The sequence below is a fragment of the Salarias fasciatus genome, chromosome 1 (assembly GCF_902148845.1).
Source record: "Salarias fasciatus chromosome 1, fSalaFa1.1, whole genome shotgun sequence".
NCBI lineage: Eukaryota > Metazoa > Chordata > Actinopteri > Blenniiformes > Blenniidae > Salarias > Salarias fasciatus.
The window spans coordinates 6,396,841-6,413,247 of NC_043745.1; the positions used below are offsets into that span (position 1 = coordinate 6,396,841).

Below are 16,407 nucleotides of genomic sequence, written 5' to 3' on the forward strand. Positions count from 1 at the left end.
TGCTCACTTGCTGACAAACCAAGAATAACAGAAGAAAATTCATTTGCAGTTCTAAACATATTTAGGGTGTTTTTTTAACTCACATTTTGCTTCTACCATGACGTTATTCCTCTCTCCTACAGCGTCCATTACAATTACATGCAAATTGCAAATTAGGTAACGACCTCATCTAGCGACTTCTGGCGACTTTTAGGACAGCCAATAGTGACTTTACTTACTGGGGAGTTGGCAACACTGCTCCCGACGACAGCGCACTGCTTGGTCTCATGCACAGAAAATTTAGATTTAAAAAGCCAGCGGATGGCAGCGTGGATAAAACCAAAGCTGTATGCACATTGTGCAGCAAAGAATTTGCATACCATCGCAGCACATCGAGCCTGCTATATCAACTGAATGCTAAGCATGTCGCAGCAGTGGCCAACACGCAAGCCTGGCATACAGCTAGAGTTGAAGAGGACATCACTCCGACTACTTCAAGGACCCTCGCCCAGCCCAACAAAAGTTGCACTAATCAATGTGTATTGGTTTATTTGTCTTGGTTAAATTCCTCCTTCCTTGCTGAAAAAATGAAGAGTGTTTTGTTACTTAAGCTTATGTATCACTATATTGATTCACTATACCAAAATCCATTAGAAAAAGAAAGGTTCTCACTGATCTCGGGTCAAATGTCGATATGCGATTAATTGAGATTAATTAATTACAAAGGCCCTAATTAATTAGATTAATTTTTTTAATCGAGTCCCACCCCTAATACATATATGTAGAGATGCCTGCTCCTTGGTTCACAGCTCACTGGATATTTAACAGTGAACATAGAAAACAGAGCTAAAACTCAAACTGTCATTTCATCCCCAACAGAACTGCTATTGTGAGTACTGGAAGTCCTACAGGTCCAGATTTGTAGGCTACAAAGTAACATCTGCATTTTTAAAAATGCCCAAAAACATTGTCCTGCCGTTCTGAAGTGCTAATGGAGACATGACATCTGTCCTCCTTGTCCTCCTCCCAGCTTGTCTCTGTGGACATGGCAGACAGCCACACTGCTGAGCCTCTTCTGGGACATCGTGGAGCAGAGCCTTGTCTTCAGACGCCGCAGAGCCTGAGGCTTTTTTCAGCTTCTCTAGACGACACTGGACCACCAGCTAGAGCCAGCACCAGGGTCTGACCAGGGTCTCCACTGGGACCTCCAACAAGAACCAGGGTCTCCTGATTATTTCTTTTGAACTCTGCTCCTGGACAAATAAAATAATGGAAACACAAGACTGATGGTTATCTGTGTCTAACACGCCTTGGATGTTTAGTAATGTTTTGTACTTGTGTCAATGGTACAGTTAGTATTTTAACATATTTCTTTAATGGTGGCAGAGCATCTTTACCCGGCCAAAGACATGTCAGTGTGTGTAGATTTGGTACATTAGCTTGATCAGCCTAAAGTTATTTGAGGGCATCTGATGGTGATTCTGTGGATTAACAGACTGTCTCCTCTGATGTCGGTTGCTTTTCTTTTTGACATGTTGATTTGTGATTGGGTCTTTCCTCAGATCTTATTAATGAGAGAAGGAAACAGAATGACTGGCCTTACACAGGTTGTACAGGAGGCAGTAAACGCAGCACAGCAGAATCAAACCTTCCATGAAACACCAGAGAGCAGAAGAGGAAGAGGTCACATCAGAGTTTTGCTCCAATAATTAAAGCTAATAATAATCGTAATAAATGTTTCCAGCCTACTAACAACAAAGGTAAGACAATAAGGCTTCATGTTGTCATTCTTCCTCTGCTGATTCACCAGGTTTTTTGTGGCAAAGTTGACAGAATCATCAAACTGATCATTGTGGTGTTTCTGTTGTGGGCTGCCTAACTGTGTTTTTGCAATTTTTCCATTTACTCCTTGAGTTGCTTCGTGTTAAAATGTTCTATTTGAGTGGGAATGGATGGTGAGGCTTGAAGTCAAGATTCTTCCAGTCAGATATAATATGTTCTGGTAACAGCCTGTGTTCTAATGTAACTCCAACTATCCTCCAGTGACCTGAGGTTTATTCTTTTATTCTGGAAATGCTTTAACCTCCTTCCTATTTGTGATGAATAGAGTTCAGTGGTTTGTTTCTGTGTTGTCTGAGCTGTAAATCCAGTTCTGACATGTAGCTGATTTCAATATGAAGTTCAACATTGTTGGGTTTGTAATTCATATCAAAGTTTCAGGCCAGAGGATTTTATTCAGAACTTGCCAATTGCCTACAATATAAAATAATTCTCAGCATCAAGATAGCCATACCAAAAGTAAAATAAGTTATAGTCATCGTGTCAAGCAGTACTGAAAAAGCAGTGGTGACTGGTCATTAGGGGCAGGTGGAGAACAGCGCCACCAGGAGTCACCATCAAGGACTGCAGGCAAACTGTTATAAATTATTTAAGATTATCTGAAATATCTGTTGCTTCAAAGAGACCGAGCAATTTTTTCGACAAGTGGGGCTCAGACTGGAGCGTCATCTCCAAACTGAAAGCTGATTGGCTGCCGCCGATATAGGCGGGGTCCTGATTAGTGACTGGCAGGGAGCGTGGCAGTTTTGCGCTGCTAAAGCTAAAGCTAAAGCTAGCGGTCGGAAATCAAAATGAATGAAAGTCATTGAAAAGTTTATCCAAAAGAAGAACCACAATGCCCCTTTCTTTTAAAGCGAGTCCTCGGCTTTGGTGAGTGAAAGCATATATTGTCAGACTTTTTATATGTGCGCGCACACACACGCACGCTCACACACGTGCGCACACACAGCTCCAAAGGCACTTTTTGCCAGTAGCTAGTTGCCCCCCCCCCCCCCCCCCCCCCCCCCCCCCCCACTTTTCAAAACAAACTGACGCCCTTGCTTTTTGTCATACTGCCACCCCAACAGACAACCCCAAAGAAAACAGCACTTGCCACAACAGACTGATAGAAAATGTACAGCATGTCACCACACACGTCAAAGGATTTAAGTCTCCTCAGGAAAAGCAGCCTGCTCTGTCCTTTCTTATACAGGGCCCGAGCCTGCTCTGACCAGTCCACTTTGTGGTCAAGGTGCACACCCAAGTATTTGTAGGTGTGAACAACCTCAATACTCTCTCTGTTGATGATGACAGGTTGATGATGAGAGGGCTTCCTGCCAAAGTCAATGATCAACTCCTTCGTCTTAGAGGTGTTCAGAATAAGACCATTGTCCCTGCTCCAGGTGGTGAATCCTGGACCAGGGACCAAGTAGGGACCAAGTAGAAAAGGAGGCAGAGCTTTCAGCTATCAGGCTCCTTGCATGTGGAACTGGCTTCCAGTTTCTGTTAGGGAGGCTGACACAGTCTCTGCTTTTGAGGTCAAGCCTCAGACCATTTCTATTTAGTAAAGCTTCAGTTAGGTCTGGTCCAGGCCTCCCTGGACCATCTTCTTTGTGGTGCTGCTGGAGGTTGAGACTCAAAATCACATCTTAAAACTCATAGGAACAACACAGACCAACATTAACAAACAAAAGGAACAAAACTAATAAAAAAAACATCCTGTTACAAATTCCCTGTTAGTTTTGTTATTGATGTTTTTTTCATTTTAGTCAGGCATCCCGTTTGGATAGCTATGGGTCCTAGTAAGACGGGTTTTTGGGCGGAGCTTATCATCGGTGCGACTGCCGGTGGCTTAGTTCACAGAGAATGTGTTCATGAAGAGAGCGAGTCGATATAAATTCATAAAGCATGTTAGTATTCATGTCAGACAAATGTTGTGCACCTTTATTAGCATGTTTAGCCGCCGTGTGTGTTTTAAGTGGGCCCTTTTGAGTGTAGATTCAGTTCTTTCATGGGTGAAGCTAATGCTAATCGGCTAGCTGTGCTATGCTGTCTGTATTATCCTATGCTGTGTGTATGTGGGATGCTAGCTAGGCTAATTTATTCAGTCTTTTGATTGCCCTAGCTCCATGTGATGATGATTATACTTTAATCCTGTTGCACGGGATTGTTTGTTATCATTGTTGATTATTTGTGTATCTTATTGTCTTATTGTGTTACATAAACCATTCATTTATTCATCAGTCTCTCATTCATTTGTTGATCAGGGTTGGGAGGGTTACTTTTAAATTGTAATCCAGTACAATTGCAAGTTACTTGTCAAAAATTGTAATCAGTAACTTACTCTAATTACTTCAATTAAAAAGTAACGTACCAGATTACTTTTAGTTTTAGATTACTTCACCAGCAAACAGAAAATAAGGATAAATACAATGTGTCGTCCTCACAGTGTATGGACAAAAACTCTACACAGTGAACACTAAATGCTCTGAGTGTTATGAACTCTGCAGAACTCTGTGTTCAGCTCCAATTAATACCAACAACATGACATCCTCTAAACCTACTGAGAATCTGACTTTCTTTCTGACTCAGGATCAGAACCATCAGTTCAGACTGTGTTCCTCCAGTAGTTCTACAGTCCAGCAGCACCAGGACCCGCATTGACAGTGTTAACACGCATTTATATTATATACTCAGTCTGCTGTGTAGCTGTACTGCTGCAGTGAGGAGCAGTGCTTTGTGTTCAGGTATGCCAAGCAAAGTATTTTTTTAAGAGTTCAGAGTTGATTCATTCCTCAGTGACAGAAGGAAACATGCAGTCTCCAATAAATCCTCCATACAGGATGAAGATATTATTGCCTCCATCAAATTCTTCTGAGTTCAGCCTGGTGAGGCTGCAGTTCTCAGCAGCAGGTTACTGACAGGTTTACATGGTTTTAAAGTGTAATTACATACGTGTTACAGCGTAATAATATGTGTGTTACGGTTTAATTATATGTGTTTTAAAGTGTGTGTGTGTGTGTGTGTGTGTGTGTGTGTGTGTGTGTGTGTCGGCCGATGCCAATAAAAGTACAATTGTTTTATCTAATCCAGATGAGAATCCATTAAGAGGGAGCATGCTCCGTTCTTGGCCTAGGGCACAGTATATACAGCGGGGTGCCGTGACCGTACACGTGGGCGCCCCTATGCTCCGTGTCAGCACCGCACCGCACCGTACCACACCGCTCCGACGGGGCGCTCATCTCGGGCTCGTCTAGGGCGCCTAACAAGCCCGGGCTGGCTCTGACTGGAGGATCTTCTGCTAACATTACCCACTGTGTGTTCATATCATGTTAGAAGTAGCTTCCTAAATGCTGGGAATATGTGTGCTGAGCCAAATTCACTTTCCGTTCTTATTTTAGTCTTTGGCCTGGACAGCAAAACACAGAAAATTACAAGAGTTCAGGACTAAATCTTCCCCATATTCAACATATTTTTCCATGATTGAATTTTGGTTCCGAGGTTAGTAAGAGAACATTGAAACTCAGACCAACAGCCATGCAGAAACTTTAATTTGACTTCCAGGTTAAGGTACACTCCGGTTTCAGAGAAGCTAATAGCTCATATTGGAAATTAAGAGGTTATTAAAATGTGGAACATTTGCTCTTCGTGCTCCTCTGACACATGTTTATTAACTCCATCCTTCAACTCAACACTACCGCCTCATGTTCCATCACTTCTCCACGTGATGAGAAGCTTGGACTTTCTCACATTATTTCACGGAGCAGTGTAGGAGATCGTTCTCCTCTCGCCGTGTCGAGGGAGCCCGGCTGGGAATGCGATGCACTAAACATGAGTTCCTGTCAGTGGAGCCTGGCGTGTCGGGAGCTGAACGGAGTTCACACACAGCATCTCCCTCCATGGCGCAGAGCTCCGTGGAGTCTGCCGTGTCTGAACGTGAAGCTGTCACACATTCAGCTGGAGGGAGAACTTTGAAAAGCAGAGAACGTGCCAAAATAGCAGGTTTTTAGCACCCTAAGCACGTCGTTACAGGATTCATGTCATGGAATTACTGTCAGTTTTCATCAGGCGTATTGTTTCTGTCTGGATGGGTTTCCTCTCCGTTGGGAGGCGATGATCTACTCGTCCTCCTCGTACAGCACCTCGTCGATGAGCACGTCGTTGTCGTCCACGGGGATCTGCTCACACAGCTGCTCTTTGAAGGCCAAGGCGATGGTGTAGGGCTTCCCTCTGGGGTGCTGCATGCAGCGCTCCAGGTAGGTGTCGTAGAAGCCCTTCCCTCGGCCCAGGCGGTTCCCCGAGCGGTCGAAGCCCAGACCCGGCATCAAGATCAGGTCCACGCCTCCTGGAGAGCCGGGCAGACATCAGAGGACAGGATGTCGTGATCTGTTTCAGTGTGTGGTGCATTTAATGTTTTATCACATTGACATGTTGATTCTGCAATTCTGCACCTCTATCAAAAACAACTAAGTGATTATTTCTACATGGTAAAACTAGAATTTGGCACTCAGAGAGCGCAGACCTCTGCCACAGCTCAAATCAGTCACCAACAACAATAAGAACACCATATATAATATAAAACATTTTATTTCTCCCCAACACAAACAATGTCTGGGAGAAAGCTGTTTGCTGCATGTTCATATCTCAATGTGTTGCCTCACAGTAACTGACACTCCGGAGTCCCCCTGTTTTTGTCTGTTCTGGATCCTGGTATCCGGAATACTTCCGTGATCTGGATCAGCAGCTGATATCTCTTAGAGTCATTGAAGAACTTACACTGTAATGTTTTGCTAAGCCCCCTTGTCATTTATTGTTAAGTTATGCCCAACTATGTAAAGACTCCCTATCTCTCAATGATAAAGAATCCTTTAAAAAATCCCTGGATCCAGGCAGTGATCCGGATCATCACCAAAATTTAATGGATTCTAAGTTAGCCCAAGACCCACCTTTCCACAACGTTTCATTGCAATCCGTCCATAACTTTTTCCATAATGTTGCAAACAAACCAACCAACAAACCAACAAACCGACGTGATTACATAACCTCCTTGGCAAGTCAAGTCAAATAAACGTCCTCGATCGGCTTCAGAAGTGGGACAGGAAGTGGAAAGTCGTGACCGTCAGCAGACCGAGCCAGACTCCTGATCCATTTAGTGGAGTCTTGATGTAAATCTGGGAGTCTGGAGCTGATCGTAACTCATTTAGTGTCCCGACTCAGGAGTGAGAAAGCAAAACAAAAGATGCAGGTTTAGAACAGAGAGGGCTTTGGCATCTTTTTTTTTTCTTATTTTTTCTATATAGCGCTTTTTACCCTGCATTAACAGCCCAAAGCGCTTTACACTGCATTATCACACTCCCCCATTCATACACCAGTGGAGGCAGCTGCCATGCAAGGCCATGCAAGGGGGAATTCAGGGTTCAGTGTCTTGCCCAAGGACACTGACATGCAGACAGGGGGAGACAGGAATTGAACTAACAACATCCCGATTGTGAGATGACGGCTCTCCCCACTGAAGCACAGCCGTCCATCCATCTGTTAGTAAACCACGACAACGCTTGGAGGTAAAATGCATCGTTTCAGTTTGAGAAAAGGTTGGTGAAACCACACATGGGCAGAGAACAGTACACTAAACGGCTACGAGCTCCATTGTCATGGAAACGGACTCTCAGGACCCTACAAAAGTTTGCCGTTTTCACTTGTAAACGAGGCCGCGGGGTGTTAGCTTGTCTGAAACATGTCAGCCGTGCGGGCGTTGCCCACGGTAACGCCAGCGCGTACCTCCACTCAGCGCCTCCTCCCGGCTGCTGTCGTCGGCGGCCGGCTGGCGGATGTTCCAGGACGTCAGCGGCAGGGCGTCCATGTCCTGCAGGCTGTGCAGCCGCAGCATGTCCATGTGGTTGCTGTCGCTCTGGTATCGGGGGATGAAGCAGCTTTTGCCCCATTTGAAGACGTCCTTGATGATCTCCTGCGTGCAAACCTCATCGTTCATGCTGAGGAACAGGGCGATCCGCTGGGCTGACACGTACTTCGGGTGCTTCAACAGCTGAAAGGAAACAACGAGACCAGAAAGAATCACAGACTTTATCCGATGTGCTAAATCTAAATAGTTGATTTAATCAAGATTCTAATAACAAAGCTGCCTTCCTTGAGTGGGATGAAGTTTTCCTTTCTCCTTCACATGCACTCTGCCAGAGCAGAAACGATTAGAACAAGCTGAGTCAGTAATTATTTGATCAACAGAAAATTAACAACGCAGCAGCTGAATACAAAGTGTCCTGATTGCTTTGGTATTTGTAGGCCAAATAAAACCAATAGATCTGCATGACGAGCCACGAAAGTCTGGAGACACACTGCGACTTGGGATAATTAAGTGAGAATTTAAATAAAATGAAGTTTTTCAGCAACGTTTAGTTGATGATTGAACAAAGACAACAAAATAGAGCAATAAGTTAAACAGTTTCCTTCAAGTACGACTTGATCAAAGTAACATAAAAATAAAACTGGAAACAACTGGTACTTCATCCTCACAGCAAAACAAACTTCTGACTGGACAAATGTAACATCAAAAGACAATACCAGCATTCTTAAATAAAAGATTGGATCTTTGTGAATTTAAATCAAAAGGCCAGATCTCACAGAGGAGCAGAGCTGCATTAGATTTCATCTGAGACCTGCAAACAGTTTCCTCCCCATGCGTTACAGAGCAGCAGACACAGGGACAGTTTCCTCCCCAGCCCGTCACCCTGATGAACTCTCAGTAATCACAGACACTGTAATAACACTCACTTAAGGGTATTTGCAGTACTTTTTACCAAAAGAACCCTGCCACTTCTAACCCTGTCACCTTGCACAAACACTGTAGATGTTGCGATTTTATAATGTTTCTATTTATATTTCTTAGATTTTATTCTCACCTTAATTTTCAGTATTTCTGTAGAGCACTGAGAGTGAAAATCACACTGGAGTGAAATTCATTGTTTGTTGTACAAACTTGGTCAATAAAGTTGATTCTGGTAAAACAACATGATGTTTGAGTGCAGTTACAATTCAGGGAAGGCTGGATAATCCTGGACAGATCACCAGTCCATCACAGGAGGCAGGCACAGGCACATGTACACACAGACATACACACTGTATAAAGTCAACCAATAAACTCAAATGCAAGCCTTGGGACTATGGAAGGAAGGTGGAGGGAAATGAAAAAAAAGGAGGAGAACATGCAAATTCCATGTTAAATGGTATCATAACCCAAACTCGACAGCCATGCTGTGAGTGAACTTTAGCTTACATGCAAACTCACTTTTTGTGTATTTCTTTTTCTCTCTTTTTTTGTAGGGGGGGGATTAATATCATGGTTTAGTCATGTCTGGGATTAATAATAGTAGTAGTAGTAGCAGTAGTAGTAATAATAATACTAATAACTAGAAAAGCATTTGGAGAGCGCAGACCTCCACCAAACAGCCCCAGATCTCTCCCAAAATCTCATCTCTTAACTTCCTGGCCAACCCTTTGGCCTTGGTGGAGGTAATAATAATACTGCCATCATAAAAGGGAGGGAGGGGGGCTCTTTACTCTGAAGCCCCCGACCCCCAGATGGTTTATCCACAGCACTGGGTTTTCTTTCGCCTCGTCTCCTCATAACATTTGGAAAGTTGCATTTTGTCCAGAGGGGGTGTACAGGCGGCCTTACCTTGTGTGAGACCACCAAGACTGCCGTCGCTTCTCGTCCTCGCTGAGAGCCGCGACCCTCCGCTTGATCTCCCTCCTCATCGCCTGTTTGGCTGCACGCAGAGCAGACATGCTGCGTTCACGAACGGCTTCAAAAGACAGCCGTGTAAATACAGAGTGGAGACGGAGACGGGAGCGCGTGCTTGCTGCTCGGTCGGGCGACGGAAGCTCGCTTCCAACATCTGCCCCTAACTTTAAAGTTAAAGATTAACGAGCAAGTGGACGTGAAGCAGTGAAAGTACACACGTTACAACAGACAGTGAACACATCACCCGGCGCGCTCTTCTTCTGCACTTTAAAGCCTCGATGTGACTCTACTGCCCTCTGCTGGCTGCAGCGCAAACTCACAGTCTGAGCAGCAAACTTACACTTTTCCCACCATTACTGGTATTTATTGGTACTTTTGAGTATTAATGGCAATTTAGTGACACTTTTAAACTTTTATAAATACATTCTTCGTACTTTCCCCACCATTATTACTACTTCAAGTATGATTTTTCCACTATCACTGCTACTTTAGTTTGTAACTATTACTGGTACTTTATTGATGCATTTTCACTATATAAAAACTAAGATAACATTGGTTGCAGTGTCGAAAATCACAATATTTCAATCAGTATATTTTTTAATATGCTCGTTAAAGTTGAAACCTATTGTGAAACACTGAAGTACATATAATGCAGAAATTATCCATTATTTATTGTCATAATAATAATTATGTTCCAATTATTAAAATGTCCTATTAAGGAGTAGAGAAGTTCATTATATGAAAATGGTCTCCATAGAAACGCTTTGTAGATAAACAACTATACTTGTGGAGTTGGATAAACTTCAGTGACAGCCAGTTTCTGACCAGGTGTTTGTCGATAATCTGTGGACAATCAAGGTTTTGTGAGGGTTTCAGCATGATGAAGAGAAAGAGGTCACAGAAGCGGTCAGTAAAGACAAACTTGCACTGATTCATAAACTCAGAGCCTGTTCACAACTTTCTCTGCCACTGCTACTGGAGCTGCTAGGAGCAAGTCAACACCAAAACTAGTTAAACACACATTAAGGTTAAGGTGAAGGTTATTTAATGCTAACTGGAGCTGCAGAGTTGATACATGTGAACTGTATGCACTTTCTATATGTCTAAAAGTTAAAACAAGGCTGCTTTCTGTAGTACAGCATCCTGTCCTGACCTGCAGGACTGCAGCTGCCCAGCTGTTTGTGTATATTTTGCCACAACAGTGGTGTAAATATCGCCACAATAACCTTCAATGTTTCAACTCTAAAGCTTTTCTTTGTTTTGGTGCAGAATATGTGATGAAAATGTTTATATTTTTACAAACGATAACAATTACAACTAAAAAAAAAATACTGCAATCTCAACATTAAGTCAACTTTAATGAAGCCTTCTAGTGCAAAACACTGTGAAATGTAAACACAAACGTGTCTTACAGCTGCTTCATTATGCATGTTTTTCAAAATCACCTTGCAACCTATGCTTTCTTTCTTTTTTTACCATTTGGTTTGATGGGCCAGACTGGAGCCTCTTGCGCAGGTTTTGCCCAGGAGCTTTACATTTGACGCCCCAGCCCTAAGCTAAGTTGGTTTTGCTTATTTGGAATGAGTTCTGTAAATGTAGCTGAATATGTTATCGATAATCATTAAAATGTGATGTGGTGTTCCTCAGAGATGAGTGCTGGGATGCTTATGTGTCAAGATCGGACTATTGTAACACCTTATTAACTTATTCACGGTTCATTAGTAGTTTTGAAAGGCAGCGGAAAACTTGGATTTCTTCACTCTCTTTTTAGAAATAATTTCTGTTGTGGTTTAATGTTCATGTTTTTAAAAGCAGTCTCAAGATTCCTTTTCAACAAGATTTTTAACTAATGTCTCCTTTTTATCTGCTGTAGGATTTTTGAAATTTTATTTTATTTTATAGGGGCGGTGGGTGGTATCACCATTTTCATTTTTAACCCCTGTAAAGCACTTTGTGCTGCATTTTTGGTCGTGCCATATAAATGATATTTGATTGATTGATTGATTGATTGACTGATGTTTGACCCTAACCCTAACTCTTGATTTGGACTGACCATTTACACTGCATGTCTTTGGAAACCAGAAAGCCCAGTCAGACACAGGAAGAACATGTAAACTCTACACTGTGGAAGATGCTCTATAAGGGATACCTGTTTATAGAAAACGGTGAAAAGCTGATAACTTAGGATTATTTTGTTAATATCTGAAGGAATTTCAACTGTTTTCCTTGAGTCCCCCAGCTGTCTGCTGTGCAGCATGACTTCCTCCCTTCCCCCAACCAGCTGTTTATTAGACGATATGTAATGATTGACGTGCGGCTCAGCCAATGGGCTTCGAGAGGTGGGCGTGGCCCGAGCCGTCAGCAGCCAATCAGAGCGGGCGGTGTGTCGGTCATTGTAGCTGGATGAGTATGATGTCGGATGTCAACTGGGTATAAAGGAAGAAAAAGGAGGTGCAGAGAAGGAATTTGGGGCGCTTATCGAGGTCGGTCAGTCACGGAGTTTAACGCCGATAAGCTACAAGAGCCGGTAGAGAGGCCGCAGCGGCGGCGGCTTGTGTCTGTGCGTGTGTGCGGAGCCTGGTAGCGATGCTTTTATTGGAACAAAAGGCTGCTGTTGAAGCAGGAAGTGAGCGGTCGACTGTGTTGTTGACACTTTGAGTCTGTGGTCGCCTCACTTTTCTCTTTTCTCACACAGAAAAGGGTTTGATTTGTGACTGACAGGCGGTTCTGATCGGCTGTGAGTTTGTTTGGAGGGCTGTCCGCCTGGTTTGATAAGTTGTGTCTGCCTGAGTCATATCTCTGACAGTATCAGACGAGGAGGCTTCACACTTCTCATATTTTCTCATGTTTCCTCCCTCTACAGGAAATACTGACTTAAATTATCCTCATCTAACCCATAATGCTGCTATTTCGGTCACCTCTTGTCTTTATTCTTTGTATATACCGAGAGTGCAGAACGTCTGCAAAGAAAGACTCATTTTCTAGGACCTTTAAATGTTTCCCAACCTAGGGTCCATGACCTCCTTTTGGGTCCCCAGAGACTGCAAGAGGAGCCAATGCTTTGTTTGATCTGAGGATATTTACAGTGTTTCAAATGAAAACGTATAGATTTTGTGTAGAAAAGTTTTGAAAACGATGTTCGTTTAGACTGAAAAGCTGAAACATTATGAAGTTAGCATGTCAGGCTACAAGTTGGCGCTGTTGGTTGTTTTTTATAATGAAACTACACACGCTTGCATACAGGGAACAACACACTATCAACAACATTAATGGGAGAACACAGATGTTAGTTTGATCAGATGACCAGTTCAGATTGTTATTACCATGACTGTCAACTCTAAAACCACCCAGGTCCAGGAGAACCTGGACTGGGAGTCCCGCCACTCTGGAGTCTTTATTTCCCATGTAGCCGTGCATGAGCAGAATAATGGTTTGCTACAGCCGTGGTTCACATGCACAGCAGCAGCGGTTCAGAAAAGTTATGTTTCCAACGTTCCCAGGGAGTCTGAGTGTTTTTAAATAGTTGCCTTTTCCTCATTTACACGAAGTCGGAGCATTTTCAGAAAGTTGCATTATTCCCTGTTCACACAGAGAGACAGAGTCGGAGCATTTTCAGAAAATTGCCTTCTTCCCCACAGAGTCGGAGCGTTTTAGAGAAGTCCCACCTCAGGAGTTGTTTTCAACAAGTTGTGTTTTCATGCATGTGTGTTTTGTGCATCGTTATTTTAATGGAACTCTAGAAAAGTCAAGGAAAACCACCTAAAGACATCCTCAGGCTTGAAAAGCGGACTTGGGATCGATAGTTTGTCGGATCGAATCCCACCACTGACGTGTCACCACTGTGGAGCCCTGAGCATGACCTTTGACCCCCATGTAGATTGATTCCAAACACTCGAACCGTTTGCTGTCCTTCTGAGGAAACGCCGGTTCGATTCCAGAATTCAAACCTTCTTGAAATACTTCTTGCTTCACCGTCAAACAACCTCAGTGTGTAGAGAAAGTGAGCGGTGGAGTTTCTGTGTGACAACTCTCCTGTCTGATATGAACAAGTGTGCACAATAGCGCCTGCTGTCAGGAGCCAGCCCGTCCTGTTCCCAGGTGAAGAATGGCTTCACAGTCCAAAAACACACTCAGAAACGAAACAAAATGTAAGAGAGTACAGGTGTGATTGAAATGAAAGAAAGAAATCTGATACACTGCACCATTTGTTTCTTTAACAGTCAGAGGAAGAATGTGGAAACATGTTGTTTTATCTCAGCCTTATAATGTTTACTTCAACACTTCATAACGGTGATGTGTATTTGATCATAAACCTCAGTATTCTTTTGTGAAGTGTTGGACTGGTGTGAATAGTGAAGGGACTTCACTGCACCTCAGCACTCAGAGGTCTTCACACCAATATTCACCCTTTCACACACTGACGGCTGCCACACGGAGAGCCTGGCGTCCAGCTGTCCAGACTGAGGACAGGGTGAGACGGGGAGTCCAGTCAGTCGCTGAACTGGACCAGCTGAGTCTAAATCACCCAGAAACCGTTCAGCTTGAGATCTGTTGAGTTTAACCGAGTGGTTAAAAACTAGTTCCAGCTTCAGTTTTCGCAATGAATTTTGCAACAAGACAGTAAATGGCAAATAGAAAGATGTGATATTTAAAAATGTCACGGTGAAGTCCACCACTATCAACCCAATCTGTGCTTCCAGTACTGATCTGTACCCTCCGACCCTTCTGCCCCCCCAGGAGGGACATGGCCCAGGAGACCAACCAGACCCAGGCCCCTCTGCTCTGTTCCACCGGCTGCGGTTTCTACGGCAACCCCAGGAACAATGGCATGTGCTCGGTGTGCTACAAAGACTTCCTTCAAAGACAGAACAGCAGCGGACACGTCAGCCCGGCAGGTGAGAGCCCGCTCGCAGAGGTCCTGCACCTTCATGGACTTTTCATTTCCAAACGTGTCGCTTGGTGTTTATTTAGAACCGAAAAGACAGTTTAGGGTTTGGGATGATTTGAAGATCATAGTTTTTCTTAAATTTTTTTCTCAAGTAAAAATCATGACCTGTAGAGTTGCTCAATACATAAAGCCTGTAGGCCACAACCAGCCTGCAGGAGACCCCAACACAGCCCGCCAAACCACCAAGTAACTGTTACAATTTCATTTTTTAACACATATTTTTAAGAGCAGAGATACAGCACAACACTGTGATCAGAGCTGAGATATCGGTGATGCTGCCATGAAGAATAGTGACCTTGTTGTGAGCAAAGCCATGCTGTCAGGGTGAGTGTGTGAAAATGTGAAACATTCATAATGAAACAGCTACAGAAGAAGTTTGTTTTGGACGTTTTCTTTGTACTTTGCTTCACATTGTATCAGTGAAATTGGATATCACTGAGATTGTTGTCATTTTGTGAAGAAAAATTCCTTGGTTTTGCGAAAATAAAGATATCATCACAACAATTCTGCAGCACAAAAAAGAAAAACATAAAAGGTTAAATTTAAAGGTTAGTATAGCAGTATTTTACCGGTCTGGCCCACTGAAGATGAAATTGGGCTGAATGTGGCCCCCGAACTGAAATGTTTTTGACACATGTGCTCTCAGGGACTCAGAAGCAACACGAACTTGTTAGTTTTTTCCCAAACTGTTTATCATCTCCTGGATTTCCTGGTGTGTTTAAAACAGTGCTTGACTGTCTGAGTCGGTCCAAAATGCGTGGTTTGTTTAGTTGTAAAGGGAAAAACTACTTTTTGAGTGTATCAGACTGGATGTGACGCTTCCACCTCTTGTTGCAGATCATCTGGTGGCCATTAGACTGAAATATTTTCTCACTGTTGACATCTTGAGCCACCGTGTTTCTGATGCTGGGAAAGTGAGGTTGTTGAAAGGCCTCACGTCGCAGTTTGAATCAGTTCAATGTTAAATTGTCTCTGATCCAATTTGAACATCCTAATTTAATGAAGCATTAGATGAAAGTTTGTGTTTCGTGGGTTTTATATAACGGGCTGCTGCTTTGATAATGTTTCTCTTACAAAAGAAAGAGATCTTCATCTTCATTTGAATCCCTGGTGAAATAAGTAGACGTTAAAATGTGAATTGGTCAGACTGAATGTGTTGAAACGCAGCAGCAGACAGATGGATTCACTCTATAAATGTCCCTTTTTCTCCTGTAATGTCAGGCTCTTCTGCTGAGAGCAGCGTTGGAGAGTCTCTGCTCGCTCAGCGCTCCGACGGCGCATCAGTCGTTTCACCAGCAGCCTCGTCCCCGGCACACACTCAGCCCGCTCACTGCAGGTAGGCCCAACACTCCGGCTTCATGTCTCTGGAAATGGAAACTGTATGAAGATAAATCATCTGAACTCAGCTTGATTTACGTAATCTTCCGCACAGGTTGTGTGTCGCCGCAGAGCGCGGTTTTGTGGGGTGGCTTGTTAGCTTGTTGTGTGGCTCTGTCTTCCAGTGGGACGCCTACAGCCTCGGCGACCCCAGAGGAGGGGAGCAGCTCAGGAGCAGCCGTCACTCTGACAGCAGAACAGCTACCCAGTACGACTCCTTCTGTACCCCTGTCCCACTGGCCACAAAACCCGTTTAAACCCTCGTGGCAGTGGGAAAGGGTTTAATCGGCATTTCGATCCGGGGTCGTGTTAAAAACATAGGTCGACCGGCTGGTTCCAGTGGGGGAGGGATACTGGACTTCCTTTCAGTCTTGATGTGTGCTCGAAAGAACGCTCCAAAAAAAAGAAAAATCATCTCACTGCACTAAATATATTGAAGACCTTGTAATGTTTTAGGAAACACTGAGATTAGTGATGGTGAAGAAAGAATAAAACAGGGCATCATGAGGCCACGGGGAAATCCTCAGTT

At 43.6% G+C, this 16,407-nt stretch overlaps 2 protein-coding genes across 3 annotated transcripts in view; one reads left to right on the forward strand and one right to left on the reverse strand.

Moving 5' to 3' along the window:
- Positions 1-5,338: 5,338 nt before the first annotated feature.
- Positions 5,339-9,791, reverse strand: mthfs (5,10-methenyltetrahydrofolate synthetase (5-formyltetrahydrofolate cyclo-ligase)). 2 transcript variants are annotated; one of them, XM_030092929.1, is made up of 3 exons: positions 9,506-9,791; positions 7,576-7,859; positions 5,339-6,142 (listed from the first exon to the last, which is right to left on the reverse strand). In XM_030092929.1, exons 1-3 carry the CDS (start codon positions 9,595-9,597, stop codon positions 5,916-5,918), a joined length of 603 nt encoding a protein of 200 aa, XP_029948789.1. In that variant the 5' UTR covers positions 9,598-9,791; the 3' UTR covers positions 5,339-5,915. The 2 variants fall into 2 exon arrangements, with proteins under 2 accessions (XP_029948789.1, XP_029948782.1); XM_030092922.1 differs by having other exon boundaries at positions 7,576-7,840; positions 9,488-9,791.
- Positions 9,792-11,919: 2,128 nt separating this feature from the next.
- zfand6 (zinc finger, AN1-type domain 6) overlaps positions 11,920-16,407 on the forward strand; it is a 7,085-nt gene continuing 2,597 nt past the window's right edge. The window contains 4 exon segments of the mRNA XM_030092911.1: positions 11,920-12,036; positions 14,291-14,448; positions 15,723-15,837; positions 16,004-16,086. Coding sequence (XP_029948771.1) covers positions 14,298-14,448; positions 15,723-15,837; positions 16,004-16,086 — 349 coding nt within the window. The 5' untranslated portion in view covers positions 11,920-12,036; positions 14,291-14,297.